This window comes from Doryrhamphus excisus, linkage group LG21, assembly GCF_037039965.1.
Source record: "Doryrhamphus excisus strain RoL-2023G ecotype Guam linkage group LG21, RoL_Dexc_Guam_v1.1, whole genome shotgun sequence".
Classification (NCBI taxonomy): domain Eukaryota; kingdom Metazoa; phylum Chordata; class Actinopteri; order Syngnathiformes; family Syngnathidae; genus Doryrhamphus; species Doryrhamphus excisus.
The window spans coordinates 5,096,582-5,117,498 of NC_136377.1; the positions used below are offsets into that span (position 1 = coordinate 5,096,582).

Below are 20,917 nucleotides of genomic sequence, written 5' to 3' on the forward strand. Positions count from 1 at the left end.
GTACTGTATGCTCACATGTGCAAAAAAATTACAATATTCAAAATCAATATAATCTTAATTTCTGAAGAATTCTATATAATAATAATATATGTATATATTACATATATAAAAATATAATTCTATATATATATACGTATATATATTTAAACATATAAACCTCATAAAGATAATTATTGGTCTTCCCATGGTCCCCCAAACTGTTTTCAGTTTACAGTATTTCACGGTCATTGCACTTGTTTATTGCATGGTTATTGCACGGTTTATTGCATGGTTATTGTACAGGATTTTTGGGGAGCAGTTTTTATTATATTATATACTGTATATTATAGTTTTATATTTGGGAAATAACTGTAGGGGTACTATTTTTTTTCTGCTTTTATTATCTTTTTCACAGCAAACGGTAAATATTAGGTCAGAGATAGTTTTGTGGACTTGAAGAAAAATGTCAGACGTAAATGAGAACCCATTCAAATTGGGGCGATCATCTGGATCAATAAGTAAGCAATTATAAAACAAAGCAAATATAATTATATATACATATATATAGAGATAGAGAGAGATAATTAAACTGTTTTCACTGTTTTTACTGCCGCTGTATTGTACTTAACAGCCACGACAGAGTGTCAAAATAAGTTCTATTTCCTGTTCTATGGTTATGATCACATTTTTAACCTTTTTATGGTGGCACCACAATATAAAAAAAGCTATTATTTACTAAAATGTTGGTCAAACTTTGACTTCAGCGCTGTTAGATTTGAGATGTTTCACAGCACGATGCATTACTTTTCATTGAAATGTGATTCATATTGGCGTCTCGACACTAAGAATAATGGTTTTGCCGTTCGATGCTCAGACGTTGCAAGGCAGAGACTGCGGGCTGTCTGCTGCGATGGCTGCTGCCCTTTTGATTAGAACTCATTCCGGCTGTAATTAAGCCTCAGACACCCGAGCAGAGCTTGAGCTCCAATCGATGGTGGTCTCCGGATAAGCGACTGCATGATGGAGGGAAGTCGTAGGAAGAGAGGAGGAGAGAAGATGGTATGATAGTGTTTTCAGTGTGGACTGCCATGCAGATCAATGCTCCTGTAGTACATAGGCAGAGGATGGAGAACAAGTGTTTCATTATGGAGTATGCGATTTGCTGCTTCGCCGCACATTCTTTTGACTAATAGAAACAATGTAAGAGAATGTATAAGGAGGGCGTTTTTTCGTTTTTTTCGTTCGACTTTTTCCTAATCCTACCACATTATTTCATAACACAGATATGAATCATCATCCTATAAAAAAAAATACTCCATTGTCTTGGTGTCTGGTTAGAAACTGGCAGAAATGGTACAAATTAGTCAGCTGCTATATACGCCCAGTGGTACCAGGAACGGCAGCACCCTGGTTGCCACGGTAACGTCCCAGCATCCCATTGCTTAGCGGCTGCTGTTTTAATTGAGTTGGCGAGTAGATGAAACACCGCACAGTGTACATTGTGGCACGAAAGTGAGTACAGCCCAGCAACCACTTCATTACGTCTACTCAAAACAAAGTAATGTTTCTTCCCTGGTGGTGATTGGTGTCATTGTCTGGGGCTGCATGAGTGCTGCTGGCCCTAAGGAGCTATTATACTGTGAAAGGAATCCCCTTCCCTTTTCCACATGAGTTTTGCACTGAGTTTCTACTACATAATGTTACAGTACATGTTGGAATTTATGTTTCACGCATCGCCCCAGTGCTGGTAGCACTCATGCAGCCCCAGACCATGACAATACCACCATCATGTATTAACCGTCACTGTAATTGGTTGTCAGTAACAGATTGATTTAATGCAAAACTGGAATGAACCACAGCCCCCCAGTGCTGGTAGCACTCATGCAGCCCCAGACCATGACAATAGCACCATCATGAATTGCCGTCACTGTAATTGGTTGTCAGTAACAGATTGATTTAATGCAAAATTGGAATGAACCGCAGCTCCCCAGTGCTGGTAGCACTCATGCAGCCCCAGACTGTGACAATAGCACCATCATGTATTGCCGTCACTGTAATTGGTTGTCAGTAACAGATTGATTTAATGCAAAATTGGAATGAACCACAGCTCTTCAGTGCTGGTAGCACTCATGCAGCCCCAGACCATGGCAATAGCACCATCATGAATTGCCATCACTGTAATTGGTTGTCACTAACAGATTGATTTAATGCAAAATTGGAATGAACCGCAGCTCCCCAGTGCTGGCAGCACTCATGCAGCCCCCGGCCATGACAATAGCACCATCATGAATTGCCGTCACTGTAATTGGTTGTCAGTAACAGATTGATTTAATGCAAAATTGGAATGAACCACAGCTCCCCAGTGCTGGTAGCACTCATGCAGCCCCAGACCATGACAATAGCACCATCATGAATTGCCGTCACTGTAATTGGTTGTCAGTAACAGATTGATTTAATGCAAAACTGGAATGAACCACAGCCCCCCAGTGCTGGTAGCACTCATGCAGCCCCAGACCATGACAATAGCACCATCATGTATTGCCGTCACTGTAATTGGTTGTCAGTAACAGATTGATTTAATGCAAAATTGGAATGAACCACAGCTCCCCAGTGCTGGTAGCACTCATGCAGCCCCAGACCGTGACAATAGCACCATCATGTATTGCCGTCACTGTAATTGGTTGTCAGTAACAGATTGATTTAATGCAAAATTGGAATGAACCACAGCTCCCCAGTGCTGGTAGCACTCATGCACCCCAGACCATGACAATAGCACCATCATGTATTGCCGTCACTGTAATTGGTTGTCAGTAACAGATTGATTTAATGCAAAATTGGAATGAACCACAGCTCCCCAGTGCTGGTAGCACTCATGCAGCCCCAGACCATGACAATAGCACCATCATGAATTGCCGTCACTGTAATTGGTTGTCAGTAACAGATTGATTTAATGCAAAATTGGAATGAACCACAGCTCCTCAGTGCTGGTAGCACTCATGCAGCCCCAGACCATGACAATAGCACCATCATGTATAGCCATCATTGTAATTGGTTGTCAGTAACAGATTGATTTAATGCAAAATTGGAATGAACCACAGCTCCCCAGTGCTGGCAGCACTCATGTATTCCCTACCGCCACCATGCTTGAGTACCGGTAAGACACAATTACCTTGGTACTCACTTGTGTTGTCGTCCATTTAAATGGTTAGTTGACATGATCTTCTATGGACTTTGAAGGGTGGCTCAATCTTCCTTCCTTACTTGCTGTTTTTTTTTACCTTTTTTAAAAAAGCTTCACTGACTGAAGATGGTCAAATGTCATATCGATGAGTGCCCCAGTTTACAATTTTCAACTCACCACTCATCAATGATCTCTGGTGCTGCAGTTTTCAGGGTTGTTTTTGGGCACACACTTCAGTCATTTCCTCATGTGAAGCGTCGTTCATCACTGCCAGTGGCGAGAGTGTTTATTTATTCAGCTGTGGCACGCTGCACACATGAGCTACTCCATGATGGAGGCCTGCCACGGGCAGATTGATGGCCCAATTGCTTCCTCCACCTTCGCCTCCCCCCGACGGGCTCACTTGAGCAAAGGGGCTGCGATGCTTCACGTCTGCCAGGAGTGGCCTGGCCTGTTCGCAACCCGAATAAAATATCCACCTTAAGTCAGGAGGAACACGTAAAAATGGATGTCGTATTGTTGTCCGTTTGTCAAAGAGATCTCAGCATCATGTTGACTTGCATGTTTTGCGATGTTGTGGACTACTTTGTCTGTTTTGCTGCACGTCACTCACAAGAGGAGGATGACGCTGATTGAGTCTGAGTGCCGGGATGTGTGGATTTGTCAGACGCCTGCTAGGCCTCGACCGTTGGAAGACATGCAAAAATGTCGACGTGAGCATAGTTAGTTTTTGTCTTACATGCAGTCGTATTTAAATGCGTAACTATAAGATAAATAAGACATGCCTTTACAGGAGCAAAAGTACACGATAGTATACACGATATACATTGACCGAGTCAGTTTACAGTATTTCACGGTCATTGCACTTGTTTATTGCATGGTTATTGCACGGTTTATTGCATGGTTATTGCACGGTTTATTGCATGGTTATTGCACGGTTTATTGCATGGTTATTGTACAGGATTTTTGGGGACCAGTTTTTATTATATTATATACTGTATATTATAGTTTGATATTTGGGAAATAACTGTAGGGGTACTATTTTTTTTTTTGTTTTATGATCTTTTTCACAGCAAACGGTATAGATAGTTCTGTGGACTTGAAGAAAAATGTCAGCCGTAAATGAGAACCCATTCAAATTGGGGTGATCATCTGGATCAATAAGTAAGAACTGTGTTCCGCCATTGTTGTTTTTCACTGACGAATACAAGCATGCGTGCATACTAGGGGTTCCCTGATATTTAGGTTCGGTTGGATTCGTCGGCGGTGAAGGTTTTCGTGTTCTTGCATCCAAAGCCTCCTTAAATAATATCTCCATATGAAACACTATTCCTATTGTGTGTGTGTAAAATTACCAATCACGATTTAACAGCTTTCAAGGCGTACAGGTTAGATGCTCCCCTGTCGAGCCCCACTTGGACTGTAAAGAGCTGGCGGCGACAGGAGACCATTGTTAGGAAGTTGTGGGGGGGGCAACAACAGCTGCAGCGACACACAAAAACACAAGAAAAAAGTTATGCATGTGTATTCATCAAGAGTGTGGCTGAGATAATGAGGTAATGGCGCTCGGTGAAGTGTGATGGGAAGGAGGGACAACGGGGAGGGAGAGATGTGAGGCGGAGGACAAAAGAGAGCTAATTGAGTGATGCCATTTTGGAGAGCCATCAGCGGGCGCCGATCGATTCTAATGTCTTTGTGCAGGGGGGGGGCGAGGTGCGTGCGTGACGACACGGTAAACAACTGTGCACCGGAGCCTGATGGCGCTTCCATTGACCCCAGTATTAAGTTACAACATCCTTGCTCGGCTTCATTTCGGAGGCAGATTCACTTCTTTGTGATTCGGGCTTCAGACACGTTATCTCCTCAACATAATCATCCCGTGTGAAGAACAACAAAAAAAAAGCGGGTAGTTCAGTTTTGCACAGCGATGCTAGCTCGCTATTGTCTCCACATCCTCACGCTTGTCACTTGTGAGGGTTCGATATCACGATGACAATCAAGGAGGCGTAAAGCAGTGACAGACTTCATTTCAAAGTGCTTCCTCCTGATTGCGCTGCAGAGACGACTTATTGATTTCTCCCAATGGGATGGAAGTAATGGAGTAAAATCATTCCTCTGTATGATGCGATGTTAGATCATGAGCTGTTCCTCCTCATTTGCATATGCAGTGAAACCTCAGTTTTTATATGCCCTACTTTTTTTGTATGATTCAGTTTTCAAAGAATATTTTCCAAAATGTAACCCTGCTTTTTGTTTGTATGCATTGTGCGTCACTTTTCCCCGCATACCGTTTTGCAGAATGGGTGACTCAGTCGCTGTGCTTGTTTTTATGACATTTTTGTAATTGCAAATAACCCACCATGGGGACAAAAAAAGTTGTGAGCACCATTGTGATCAAAAAGTTGAGAAACATATCGAATTTAAAGGTGAACTGCACTTTTTGTGGAATTTTGCCCATCATTCACATATTTATTATATTAACTCGAGAAAACGAGTTAATATGAGCTAGCTAACAACAGATATTATGGGAAATGCCTATTTTTACGCTAAAGCCCACACATAAACACAGCAACGGCGTTCCATTTACTAGGCTCCAGCATAGCCCCATCTGGATGGATGGATGTTCCATTTATACATAACTGACTTGTTGACTTATTGTAGCAGCTAACATGAAAAACTATATTTATCTCACAGACAGCTCTGAATTTAGCTACAAAACAGCATTTTTTTACCTGTGGACTGGAGCACACGACTTGTGCTGGAAGACACGGCCATCCTATGGAGTGGGATGTTGTCATAAGTGTTGTCGCTGTGTCTATGCTGCTGTTGTTCCAATCAAATCCACCTTATTTATTATAGCATATTTTCCAAAGTGCTGCACAGACTAGTAAAATAATAATAAATAATAATAATAAAATACAATAAATAAAGGTACAAATTCAATTTAATCCAAAACTAAAAGATCAAATAAGAAATCAAATCGTAAAATAGTTTTGTAATATTATTGGGTGTCTGGAACGGATTAATTAGATTAACATTACTTCTTTGCTTCGGTTTTTGGAACGGATTACTGACAAAAACAAGGATTCCACTGCATCATGATTTCACCTTCCAGAACATGACATAGTTTTTACTGGGTGGTTTGCAGTTTTTTTTTTTTTTTCTTCTCCAACGCCTTACATGTTGCTACAAAACATTCTATTTTACTAAACTTGTGAAGATGATAGGGTAAGGCAACTTACACAATTCAACATGTCCCAAAAGGTGTAGGATGAAGCAAAGTTTACTTAAGCCTACTCCCTCGCCATTTTTCCAACAATTACTGATACCATAGTTGTTCTTTTTCCTGTATTTGACACGTACATTGTGTGCAGAAGAATAGAAGCGTAAGCTTCCACAAACAAATACATACAACCTCATGGGGTCTCCTTATTTGTCTATATGCGGCATCTGTCACGGATTTTAATGGTCGCTGCATAGATTCAGCTGCAACAGAGCTATACATTGTACAGTAAAGTCTCGTTATATCGATATCGGTTATAACGAATTACTACTTATTACGATACTATTTTCATTTCCCGGCAAATTTCTAGTCTTTTATGATATAATTAGCTCCGTTAGTACGATACCCGGTTATTATGATAATCCGGTTACTACGATGCCCTTTTCATCTCCCGCCAGCCAATTTGGTCTGCTTATATCGATACAAAAGCAGCTTAAATCAATCTTTGCTTAAGGATTTCAATACCAAAAAAGAACACGGCGAACGGCTGCTTCCAGTCAACTTTATTTTCACTTCCTGGTTCACAGGTCATGCTCAACCCGCCCCACATAGCTGGCCAAACACATGCCTGCAACAGAAGAACCAACTGACATAGCATACACACCTATTCCAACGAAGACACAAGCATACAAATACATGTATTTAATTGTGTCGTATTCAGATATCTTTGTTCGTTCTTGGTTCTGTTGCAGGCATGTGTTTGGCCAGCTATGTGGGGCGGGTTGAGCATGACCTGTGAACCAGGAAGTGCGGGAATTGGTGTGTGTGCTGCGCTCTGGTGGTGGAAGTGTGAAAAATAAAGTTGACCGGAAAGCAGCCGTTCGCCGTGTTCTTTTTTGGTATTGAAATCCTTAAGCAAAGATTGATTTAAGCTGCTCGACATTGTTCTATACTATAGAACAATGTCGAGTGCATTATTGCCCACTTTTAATGCAGTTCGGCGCAGGTTCGGATATATGGATAGTCCGGTTATATCGGTATTTTTTCCGACTCCCAAGAATATCGATATAACGAGACTACTGTATATATTTTTGTCATTTGTTGGAACGCCAGGAACCTGCAGATGAATCCTCCGATTCGACTTTTCCAAGCTGGATGTGAAATTCCTGCGAAATTCCGACTTGCGAAATGGCCGCGTCACCACCTCCGCCTTGCATCGTAATAAAGACTAATGTGTTTGCCGACGTCCACGTACGCTCATTAATGTGATTAATTGCCTTCTTGTGTTCGGTAAACAGTTTGAGCCTTATTCCAATTTATTCAGGGGAAAATTAACCGATCATAATTAAACGCTCTCGTCTTTTTCACGTTCACCTCAAACCCCCCCTCCCTGACCGGGGTCTCATTTCACAAGAGAATTAATTTGCCTTAGTTGATTGGGAAGTGTCACTTTTTATGTGTTGATTTATAGCAGGGAGGACGGGTCGCCTGTTTCTTACAACTTGACCCCCTTCCAAGCCCTTCTGTCCTTCACAAAATGTCACCTTTTATAGCGTGAAGGCTATAAAATGTATAAAAACAATCAAGATGGGATGGCATCATAGCTCCAAACTTAACCTCTCACGACGCCGTCTCTTCCCCCAGAGCACCTGAAAGCGGCCCTGGAGGAGTACATGGGCCATATGCCCAAAGTTCGCATCCTGAGGACCAAGAAGAGGGAGGGTCTCATCAGGACTCGGCTGCTGGGGGCCGCCGCCGCCAAAGGGGAGGTCATTACCTTTCTGGACTCGCACTGTGAGGCCAACATCAACTGGCTGCCTCCGCTACTCGGTTAGTAACAGACCGTGACACAACAGAGATTCGCCTTTATTAGTCCCGCAAGGGGGACCGGGCAGTCGGGCAAAAGCATTAAGCGTGGTTTTCAAACTGAACAATCATATTCTGTGGTTAAGTCCTTTGATGGTGGAAATGAGCACTCGAAAGATTTGAGATTTGACATAATAAGAAATAATCAAATTCATAAATACGCTTTCTTCCTTGACCCATGAATGAATGCGCTCATTATTGCCGAGTTTCAACCACGTGACCTTGAGGCAGTTCGCGTGAAAACAAGATGATTGAAGGGCTGAATGGTGGAAAAGTGGTTAGCACGCATGCCTCACAGCTAGGAGACCCGAGTTCAATTCCAATCTCGGCCATCCCTGTTTGGAGTTTGCATGTTCTCCCCGTGCATGCGTGGGTTTTCTCCGGGTACTCCGGTTTCCTCCCACATTCCAAAAACATGCTAGGCTAATTGGCGATTCCAAATATGAATGTGAGTGTGAATGGTTGTTGTCTATATGTGATGCATTCAATTGTAATCTGATGCATGTTCAAATGAAATAAAACCATTACCATAATTCCACAGCATTAACGTGGTTAGCACACAGGCCTCACAGCTAGGAGACCCGAGTTCAATTCCACCCGCGGTCATCTCGGCCCTCCCACGTTCCAAAAGCATGCTAGGAGTTGAATGTGGCAGGAAGCCGGGTATGAACCCCACGGCAAACTCCACACAGAGATGGCCGAGGGTGGGATTGAACTGCGGTGTCCTAGCTGTGAGGCCTGCACGCTAACCACTCGGGACTATGGCCTATTATTCATCAAAAATATGGAAAGACAAGTCATATGTAGGCTGCACGGCGGACGAGTGGTTAAAACGAAGGCTTCAAAGCTAGGAGACCCGAGTTCAATTCCACTATCTTTGTGTGGAGTTTGCATGCGTGGGTTTTTTTTCCGGGTACTCCGGTTTCCTCCCACATTCCAAAAACATGCTAGGTTAATTAGCGACTCCAAATTGTCCATAGGTATGAATGTGAGTGTGAATGGTTGTTTGTCTATATGTGCTCTGTTATTGGCTGGCGACCAGTCCAGGGTGTACCCCGCCTCTCGCCTGAAGACAGCTGGGATAGGCTCCAGCACCCCCGCAACCCTTGTGAGGATAAGCAGTAGAAAATGAATGAATGAATCTAATCGAAGCCTATCTTGAGCATCAGACAATGAAAGTAATGTGAAAGTAAACACAGTGTGTTTATTAATAATTTGAGAAAAATCTTATTTCAGAAAAGTGAAAATCACATACAGTGATATGAAAAAGTATCTGAACCTTTTGGAATTTCTCACATTTCTGCATAAAATCACAAAATCAAATGTGATCTGATCTTTGTCAAAATCACACGGATGAAAAAAACAGTGTCTGCTTTAACTAAAACCACCCAAACATTTATAGGATTTCATAAATTTATGAGGATAGCATGCAAACAATGACAGAAGGGGGAGGAATAAGGAGCATTAATAGCGCTGATGAGTTCATGGCAAATAACAGGACAACGAGTGTAGCATGCATGGGCTTCACACCAACAACAGTGCCACCATTTTAAAGTGCATGCAGAGGAAAACTACACCGGGGGACTACCTACAGCCGCAGCATGTAAATGGACACATTATTTGACCCGGCGGTCATTATTGGCAGTTATTGTCATTATAGAGTATCACGTATTGGGTTGGTGAAAGTAAGTTAGGACTCATCGGACACAGTATTATTGTAATATAACTTAAATATATATATATATTCCTTAGACCGAATTTCCCAGAACAGGAAGACGGTGGTGTGCCCGATGATCGACGTGATCGACCACGACAACTTTGGCTACGACACACAAGCGGGTGACGCCATGCGCGGGGCCTTCGACTGGGAAATGTACTACAAGCGCATCCCCATCCCCAGCCAGCTGCAGCGGGACGACCCCAGCGAGCCCTTCGAGTGAGTGACGGCACAAGATGCGTATTAAATTGAATCCACAAAACATTAAAGATAACCTTTCTTTCCGATGCCTTTCAACATCCACATGTGCACTTTTTAGTTTTTTTTTTTTATTATTATACTCAGTTGAAAAGCAGACAGTTTGACAGCTTAGTCACCGTTGTCGCCTGGTGCAAAAACATCGGACGCTGGTCGCCAACAAGACAAGGTCACTGTGATAAAAACCTCACTTTTTCTGTCGTACTGACACCCGGGTAAATACGTTGTCGCCTCCAGGTCGGAGGGGTTTACCCAAGTGCATGATGGGTGACATTGCAGCATCTTCAAAACATCACACGTAATAGCACGACTTGGTTTTTATAGCCGTTTTTACCGACGCTAGCGTGCCGTGGGCGAGCCCCGAAGCGAGGATGTGCGATGCTAACCTTCTTGTTTCATATTTCAACTGTATGCCACTAAAATGACTTCATTCCAATAATATAATAATAATAATAATTTAATATTATAAATATAATAATATAAATATAATATTATATAATAAATTTAGAATATAATTACATTATAACTTTTTATAACCCAGCATAATAAAAAAAAATACAATTTTGTTTTGTTTGTTTTCCATAATATTACAACATTTGAAAAAGATTTTATAATATAATAATAATAATAATAATGTAATATTATAAATATAATAATATAAATATAATATTATATAATAAAATTAGAATATAATTATATTATAACTTTTCCTGGCATAAGTAAAAAAAATAACATTTTGTTTTGTTTGTTTTCCATAATATTACAAAATTTGAAAATGATTTTTTCTTATAAAATAATATAATAATACAAAATAAAATAAAATAGACAGCTGGGATAGGCTCCAGCTTGCCCGCGACCCTCGTGAGGAAAAAGCGGTAGAAAATGAATGAATGAATGAAAATAAAATAAAATAAAATAAAATAAAATAAAATAAAATAAAATAAAATAAAATAAAATAAAATAAAATAAAATAAAATAAAATAAAATAAAATAAAATAAAATAAAATAAAATAAAATACGGGGTCTGTACCCAAGTACATGATGGGTGACATTGCAGCATCTTCAAAACATCACTCGTAATAGCGCGACTTGGTTCTTTATAGCCGTTTTTACTAACGCTAGCGTGCCGTGGGGGATCCCCTAAGCGAGGATGTGCGATGGTAAGTTGAGCCCCTCGAGCGGCAAAGACGCGGACCCTGCTCGTCTATAATTGCAGCGAGCGTGTCGCCGCATGCCTTCCACGGCTGCCCCCCGTTTGTCTTTAATTGATCTTCCTCCGAGACGGCTTTGGCGAGAGCCGAGTACCTGCTGGCTGGCTGGCTGCTTCATCCTGATGAAATGTCTGTAACCACGGCAACGTGCGCTACCTATTTGTGTGAACACGTTGCAGTAAAAGGGTGTTTTGCTCGTGTGTGTGTGTGAGTCTAGAAATGTAGGCTCATTCTGCGGGTTGTTGGAGTGAACAGCCAACTGTCAAACTTTGAAGGAAAGTAGCACACCTGCCGCACTCATTTGAGCGTCTCAGGTGCAACGAGCGAGAAAACAGGCAAGCTAACGAGGTCTGGCGCCGAGCGTCGTCGCCACGCACAAAAGCCGCCTAGGGTTAATTGGTTGCTGCACTCTTCAAAGTGTCGTCATATGTGCAGAGAAACAGTCCCCCCCCTCGCATAAATACTACACTCTACACTCAACTACTTTTTTTTTTTGGTTGAAAAAAAGAACTTGTAGTCTTCAAGCTTTTTATTCTAGCACCGACCCCGGATAATTGCTTGTATTGTGTATTTTTCTTCCAGGTCTCCAGTGATGGCGGGAGGGCTGTTTGCAGTAGATAGGAAGTGGTTCTGGGAGCTGGGAGGATATGACACGGGTCTTGAAATCTGGGGAGGAGAGCAGTACGAGATCTCCTTTAAGGTGATGATGATCTATCTCAGAGGTTTCGAAACTTTTCCCCAAAACTGTATCTCAGCTTTGTGATATAGGTGAAAGTTTTTTTTCATTTATCACTTTTACCCAACCGTGCCGCCATCTTCTACCTGCCCAGACTTCCCTCTCTGAGGCCACTTGAGAGTCAAAGTCTCTCCAATGTGTCCTGGGGTTTTCCCCGAGGCTTCCTACCGCTCCTATGTGCCCGAAACACCTCCCCAAAGAGGCGTCCGGAAGCCCAAGTCACCTCATTGTGCTTCCTCTCAATGTGGAGGAGCAGCGCTTTTATTCCGGGTTTCTCCTCCTGGATGATAGTGCTTCTCACCTTCTGTCTAAGGGAGAGCCCAGCCATCCTCATTTTGGCTGTTTGGACCAGCAATCTTGTTTTTTTCGGTCACAACCCAAAGCTCACGACCCACTTAATCTTCCAAAACAACCGGTTTTTGTTTCATATTTCAACTCTATGCCACGAAAATGCCACTAAAATGACTTCATTCCAATAATATAATAATTCATTCATTCATTCATTTTCTACGCTTTTCCTCACAAGGGTCGCGGGGTTAATATAATAATAATAATATAATATTATAACTATAATAATATAAATATAATATTCTAATAATTAAATTAGAATATAATTATATTATAACTTTTTCCCGGCCTAATTTAAAAAAAAATAATTTTTAATAATAAAGTTTTTCATAATATTACAACATATGAAAGTGATTTTTTTATAATATTATAAAAATAATAATATAATAATAATTATATAATATATGATATAATATGTTATATTAATAATTAATATAATAAAATAATAATATATATAATGTATTTTATAAAATAATATTTTTGTTTTGTTTGTTTTTCATAATATTACAACATATGAAAATGATTTTTTTATAATATTATAAAATAATAATATAATATAATAATAATTATATAATATATAATATGTTATATTAATAATTAATATAATATAATAATAATATATAAGATATATAATATCATTTTATTATTATTATATTATATTATAATAAATAATAATAGTGATGATAATAATAATATATAATAATAATAATATAATAATATAAATATAATATTCTAATAATTAAATTAGAATATAATTATATTATAACTTTTTCCCGGCCTAATTTAAAAAAAAAAATTTAATAATAAAGTTTTTCATAATATTACAACATATGAAAGTGATTTTTTTATAATATTATAAAAATAATAATATAATAATAATAATTATATAATATATGATATAATATGTTATATTAATAATTAATATAATATAATAATTTTATATATCATGTATTTTATAAAATAATATTTTTGTTTTGTTTGTTTTTCATAATATTACAAGAAATGAAAGTGATTTTTTTATAATATTATAAAATAATAATATAATATAATAATAATTATATAATATATAATATGTTATATTAATAATTAATATAATATAATAATAATATATAAGATATATAATATCATTATATTATATTATAATAAATAATAATAGTGATGATAATAATAATATATAATAATAATAATATATAATTTCTTATAATAAAAAATATATAATAAGTAGCTTTTCAGGCATGTTGAAATGTGCCAATATAACCACGGGGTGTCCCTTGTCAGCCTGTAGATTTTCTACACCAAAATCAACATCAGTAAAGTCAACTGTCCTCCCTGCACAGGACCATCCTCACACCCACAAAGTGAGTCCCAGCTCTTATCATTAGCCTGCGTTTCTATTTTGGCAAATATTATCCATCGCTTACATTTTAGCCATTGGCTCATGTCGCCTCTTAAGCCTACTTAGCCCTCTGATATTCAATTTGCATTCCTATTTTATTAAGATCCCCATTACCTGATACAGCTTTCACAGCTGGTCTCCTGAGGTGAGAAGATTAGCGGGCTCTCATGCTAAGCCCTACAAACCCTAAAAAAAACTTTGCTATCATTGGTCGGTTTCATCTGGTGACACCGGTGTGGGAACTGGTAATGTTTCTGTCTCACACGGCGAGATAATACCATATCCAGTTTATGGTGTAAAATGATTCATTTTGCTTCCAATCCCAGCTAATTAAGGACGGGATGGTAAATGTTCCAATATGCCGGTCGTTATGGCAACAGCATGAAACAGTCTGAATAGTTCACGACATAGTTGAGCGCTGAAGAAGATATATAACGATGTCACACCAGGCATCGATTTAAAATAACAATCAATTCGTTGTCTGCGTGGGAGGCAGCCGAGTCGAAAGCGATGCCAGCCCGGAACGTTATTATTCAAATAGTCCGGGGTGTGATTGGATCCCGAATAGTCTTTACAGCGAGTCTATGTTTTATTTAGAGTCACACCTACAGTCCGGTTTTTGATGCCGGAGTTTGTCTTACAGCAGTGGTATGTTTTATTCATGCGTGTGCAGTCAATTTCTGCGGCTGAGCGGAGATGCGGGGCGCTGCCGTACGGCTGTCGTGTTTGACTGCAACAAGTTGTAGAGACGAACGTTGATCGTGCAGCACTAACGCAATCAAACGTCTTGTGGTTAAATCTTATATACTGTCACTTTTCAACACTCAAACATCCCTCAATCGCACACTCGGGAACTTTGTTTCACTGATCAATACGACTTTACGGAACAGTTCCAAGAACCCATGCATGAAAACAAACAGGAAGTCTATCTATTTGGTTTGAGGTACTACTTAAACCAAGACATCCTACTCCATACGATGTACTCGGAATATGCCAGCATCCTATGCACAGTACTCTCACAACAAAGGACATTTCACTTTTTAAAAAATCCGTGTATGAAAACCACTCTAATAACACCAATAATTCAACTGTGAACTGATTATGTGATGCATTCAATTGCAATCTGATGCACGTTCAAATGAAATTAAACCATTACCATAATTCCACAGCATTAACGTGGTTAGCACACAGGCATCACAGCTAGGAGACCCGAGTTCAATTCCACCGTCGGTGATCTCGGTCATCTCCCACATTCCAAAAACATGCTAGGAGTTGAATGTGGCAGGAAGCCGAAGTATAAACCCCACGGCAAACTCCACACAGAGATTGCCGAGGGTGGGATTGAACTGCGGTGTCCTAGCTGTGAGGCCTGCACGCTAACCACTTGGTACTATGGCCTATTATTCATTAAAAATATGGAAAGACAAGTCATATGTGAGTGGTTAGAACGCAGGCCTCACAGCAAGGAGACCCGAGTTCAATTCCACTATCTTTGTGTGGAGTTTGCATGTTCTCCCCGTGCATGCGTGGGTTTTTTTTTCCAGGTACTCCGGTTTCCTCCCACATTCCAAAAACATGCTAGGTTAATTAGCGACTCCAAATTGTCCATAGGTATGAATGTGAGTGTGAATGGTTGTTTGTCTATATGTGCCCTGTGATTGGCTGGCCACCAGTCCAGGGTGTACCCCGCCTCTCGCCCGAGGACAGCTGGGATAGGCTCCAGCACCCCCGCGTGACCCTTGTGAGGATAAGCGGTAGAAAATGAATGAATGAAAACCAACAGGGGCGGCACGGCGGTCTAGTGGTTAGCGCGCAGACCTCACAGCTAGGAGACCAGGGTTCAATTCCACCCTCGGCCATCTCTGTGTGGAGTTTGCACGTTCTCCCCGTGCATGCGTGGGTTTTCTCCGGGTAAAAAACATGCTAGGTTAATTAGCGACTCCAAATTGTCCATAGGTATGAATGTGAGTGTGAATGGTTGTTTGTCTATATGTGCCCTGTGATTGTGCCCTGGCCACCAGTCCAGGGTGTGTAAGACAGCTGGGATAGGCTCCAGCACCCCCGCGACCCTTGTGAGGATAAGCGGTAGAAAAAGAATGAATGAAAACCAACAGTAGCTACATAACCTTAGTGAAGGTTCTAAAGACAATAAAGTGTCTCTTTCTCCTTCTGCAGTTGTGGATGTGTGGGGGTCGGATGGAGGACATCCCCTGCTCCAGGGTGGGACACATCTACAGGAAGTACGTCCCCTACAAGGTCCCCGGGGGGATCAGTTTGGCAAAGGTAATCCTTCACACCGTGCACAGTTCACTGCGTACTTCCTTTAATTGATGCTAATTCTGACATCGAGTATCCAACGCTTTCATTCCTGTCCCACCAATCTAACCCAGAATCTGAAGCGTGTGGCCGAGGTATGGATGGACGAGTACGCCGAATATGTGTACCAACGCCGGCCCGAGTACCGCCACCTATCAGCGGGTGACATGATGGCACAGAAGGAGCTGAGGAGCCGCCTCAACTGCAAGAGCTTCAAGTGGTTTATGTCCGAAGTGGCCTGGGATCTGCCCAAACACTACCCACCCGTGGAACCGCCGGCCGCCGCCTGGGGAGAAGTAAATCCTCTCCCTCTTCATTCCGTGGATATCATAAAATAATGTAAAGGGAATTTGTCCCAGGGTGGTTGTAAAACCTTAATTAACTCTACAGGTTAACATCTTTTTATCTTTATGAAACAATAATCTTCGGTCCGGTTTTTTTCCCCAGATCCGGAACGTTGGCAGCGGTATGTGCATGGAGGTGAAACACTTTGTATCCGGGAGCCCCGTTCGCTTGGAGAGCTGTGCAAAAAGCCGCGGTGAGGTGGCCTGGAGTCACGGGCAGGTGAGGTGGAACATCTTAGACGTAGTCGAAAGCATATGTGTCCAACTCAGGCCCCGGGGGCCAAATCTGGACCGCATTGCAATTTCAGTGCAGAATAGCATTGAGTGAGCCCGCCTTGCGAATGTTCATTCATTCGTTCATTCATTTTCTACCGCTTATACTCACGAGGGTCGCGGGGGTGCTGGAGCCTATCCCAGCTGTCTTGGGGCGAGAGGCGGGGTACACCCTGGACTGGTGGCCAGCCAATCACAGGACACATATAGACAAACATTCACACCCAGTCTGACATAACATAGTGAAAAAAAGTTTCTCCTCCCATATTGTGTGGAAGTGGTAGATTTTGTTTTTTTTCCAACTCAGCAGGACTCGAAAAACTGTTTTTAGGTGACAGAAAGGGTTTTTAGAGAGGCGGGGTACACCCTCCAGCCAGCATGCAACATGCTAACCACTAATACACCATGCAGTGGATTGTAACTGTAATAAGTAATAAAATTATTTTACATTTTCAAAAAAAAATTAATAAAAATATCTAAACTAATAGAAATCAAAACACATCTAAATTAATATTTTAAGTAATTTTTAAAATTATTATATTATATATATTATGTCAGTGTTTTTTGTACATTTATTTTTTGGCATTATTCATTCATTCATTTGGAGTCGCTAATTAACCTAGCATGTTTTTGGAATGTGGGAGGAAACCGGAGTACCCGGAGAAAACCCACGCATGCACGGGGAGAACATGCAAACTCCACACTGAGACGGCCGAGGGTGGAATTGAACTTTGGTCTCTTAGCTGTGGGGTCTGCGCGCTAACCACTAGTCCGCCGTGCAGCCCAGTAATAAAATTATTTTTCATATTTAAAAAATATAACAAAAATATATAAACTAATAAAAATCAAAATACAACTAAATTAATAATTTAAGTAATTTTTAAAATTATTATATATATAATGTCAGTGTTTTTTGTACATTTATTTTTTGACAATATTCATTAATTCATTCATTTATTTTCTACCGCTTATCCTCACGAGGGTCGCGGGGGTGCTGGAACCTATCCCAGCTGTCTTCGGGCGAGAGGCGGGATACACCCTGGACTGGTGGCCAGCCAATCACAGGGCACATATAGACAAACAACCATTCACACTCACATTCATACCTATGGACAATTTGGAGTCGCCAATTAACCTAGCATGTTTTTGGAATGTGGGAGGAAACCGGAGTACCCGGAGAAAACCCACACATGCACGGGGAGAACATGCAAACTCCACACAGAGATCGCAGAGGGTGGAATTGAACTCTGGTCTCTTAGCTGTGAGGTGTGCGCGCTAACCACTCGTCCGCCGTGCAGCCCCTTGCGGATGTTATTATTGTTAATTACAATTAAGGGATTCCTCGTGTATAAACTACTCCTCTGGCGTTTTTATTGCGTTTGACACCAACTTTAGGTTGGTGGTTACCCAACAACGAGGTGCCGAGAGCTGCCAGAAATGTACTGAACTTTTTTTTTTTCCATCCACCCTCAAACTGCCTCCGCAAAGTTCTGATTCATGCTCATCAATGTATGTGTTGCCGTCTACCGTAGGTGTTAACACTCGGCTGGAGGGAGGACATCCGCGTGGGCGACCCCATGCACACCAGGAAGGTTTGCTTTGACGCCATCTCCCACAACAGCCTTGTCACCTTGTACGACTGTCACGGCATGAAGGGCAACCAGCTGTGGCGCTACCGGAAGGTGAATCTTGGCAAAACTTCATCTGGTTGGTTGGGTTCTCAGAGAGTCTAACCTGTTTTTTTTTTAATAGGATAAGAGTCTGTACCACCCGGTGAGCAACAGCTGCATCGACAGCAGCCCGAGTGAACGCCGCGTCTTCATGAACACGTGCGACTCGTCTTCACTGAGCCAACAGTGGCTCTTTGAGAGAACCAACGCCACCGTGCTGAAGCAGTTCAACCTGGGCACCGACTGACGCCGCCGAGTCCGGTATAAAAAAAAAAAAAAAAAAAAAAAAACGTGAGCCACCTTCTAATCGTGCCTCATGTTTGTCCAGATGAGAACGAGGGCTGAATAACGAGCTGTTTGACAAACAGTCATCAAGAGCGTTGGCGAGTGAGCGGCCGACATCCAGAGTCCAATCACACGACAGGAGTTTGTGATCAGGAAGCAGGTATGTTTCTTCTGTATATAAATAAACTAAGAGAAGTAGCAGGATTTAAGTTTGCTGGCCTATGCTAGCTCAAAACCAAAAGTAGAAATGCGGTTCTTTCCCAGGACCCAAACGTAGCAAAAAAAAAAAACATTTGCGGTAATGACATTTTTAAAACCTGTAAAGTCCACTTGTAGTTTATAGCACAAAACTCATCACACAGCAACTTAACACTTAAACAGTATACCTAATAAATATACAAACATACCTATATGAGTTTATAATGGGGGAAAAATAACATTTTAACATTTTCCCACAATGCATTTCATCTGAGCAAAGTATTTCATTGGAGTACAAGCAGTATTCATAATGGGGGGAGTTTTTTTTTATTTTGAACTCATATTTGTACCTGTTTGTGTATTACTAAATTTTGGGTGTTAAGTTACCGTGTGATGAATTTAGCTATCATTGTAAGAAGACACATTGAGTTTAGACTGTTATATTGAGTAATGACCATCCTACGATTTCACTTATAGCTTGTGATTGGCTCCTGCCAAAGAGAATTTATGCATAAATTAGCCGCAAAGTTCAAAGATTAAGAAAAAATAAGCGGCTTATACATCGGAAATTGGCCTTGTTATTTTATTTTCGGTTTTATCTCTCTAGTTACTTCTGGACAGCATGTTGGGTTTCTGGTACTCTCAAATATGAGTTTTTTTTTTAGCAAAATAATTCGGTACTTGGTGAAACGACATCATTTATACAAGTCTTGTTATTAGTTATTAATAGGAATTCAATATGTACACCTTCATTTTCCTTGGTACTTGCTTTCTACATTCATTCTTCGAGACCATCGTCGAAAGTTCGAGTTGACAGTTTTTCCTCCAACGGGGACACTCGCAGCATCCCTCGCTACACCACTGCTCCATGCGGTGAAACAGTCTGGCTTCAAAGGGGAAATTAACAGCACTGTCTGTTCCCAGGTGTTGGTGAAGGGGGGGGGAGCCAACAGGCAGCCCCCCAAAGGTTCCCCCCGGGGGGAAACAGACCTGAAAATGTGGAACATTTTTATAGACTCTGAAAACCTGCTCTCTCTTTTTTTTTTAAATCGTGGAAAACACAAGCAGACTCTTGGATTTTTATGGATACATGTGGGACTTCCTGTGTTTTGCATTCAGTTGTTGCCTTCGGACTCTTGGCTACGCCCTCGACGTGATGCATGGAGCAAAACGTGTGCTATACTGCGGACTCTTTTCTAAGAAAATGTACGTATTATCTTTTATACCCAATAAAGATATTCTTATATAGGCTGCGTGTACCTGCTTTTTACTATTAGATGTAACAGACTTCTCCACTCATCTTTTTGACTCTTCAAACTATGGATTTGACCACTTTTTTTTTCATAGGGGTGGCCATAAGTAGGTACCTGAATTGTCTAGATAGCCAGCGGGGTGGCCGGAGAGTGACTACGGGTGTCCACCACTGTCTATTGGAGGAATTAATAGCAGTGTGCCGAGTTTCTGGATTCTGCTCACCATAATGGCTGCCAAACCCGAATAGGGAATAATATGGTAGTGGATATTGATCGAGGGCAGCACGGCGGTCTAGTGGTTAGCGTGCAGATATCACAGCTAGGAAACCAGGGTTCAATTCCACTCTCGGCCATCTCTGTGTGGAGTTTGCATGTTCTCCCCGTGCATGCGTGGGTTTTCTCCGGGTACTCCGGTTTCCTCCCACATTCCAAAACATGCTAGGTTAATTAGCGACTCCAAATTGTCCATAGGTATGAATGTGAGTGTGAATGGTTGTTTGTCTATATGTGTCCTGTGATTGGCTAGCGACTTGGACTGGTGGAATTGAACTCGGGTCTCCTAGCTGTGAGGCCAGCGTGCTAACCACTTGTCCGCTTATGTAAATAAGGTTAATATTATTCGAAATTTTTAACGAAAATATTACACTGGCACAAGAATAAAGT

General features: G+C 41.1%; 1 protein-coding gene across 3 annotated transcripts in view; it reads left to right on the forward strand.

The window, feature by feature from the left end:
* LOC131138211 (polypeptide N-acetylgalactosaminyltransferase 10-like) overlaps positions 1-20,515 on the forward strand; it is a 33,837-nt gene extending 13,322 nt beyond the window's left edge. Inside the window, exons 5-14 of one of the 3 annotated variants that reach the window (XR_013625201.1) lie at positions 8,028-8,213; positions 10,002-10,185; positions 12,018-12,135; positions 16,091-16,198; positions 16,306-16,527; positions 16,679-16,795; positions 18,381-18,530; positions 18,601-18,779; positions 18,847-18,963; positions 19,792-20,511. Coding sequence is in view for 1 of the 3 variants with exons in the window: in XM_078787786.1 (XP_078643912.1) it covers positions 8,028-8,213; positions 10,002-10,185; positions 12,018-12,135; positions 16,091-16,198; positions 16,306-16,527; positions 16,679-16,795; positions 18,381-18,530; positions 18,601-18,765 (1,250 nt within the window). In the remaining 2 variants the exon portion in view is untranslated. Of the gene's footprint in view, positions 1-8,027; positions 8,214-10,001; positions 10,186-12,017; positions 12,136-16,090; positions 16,199-16,305; positions 16,528-16,678; positions 16,796-18,380; positions 18,531-18,600; positions 18,780-18,846 lie in introns of all 3 variants that reach the window. The other 2 variants (XR_013625200.1, XM_078787786.1) reach the window with 2 other exon arrangements.
* The last annotated feature ends 402 nt before the right edge of the window (positions 20,516-20,917 follow it).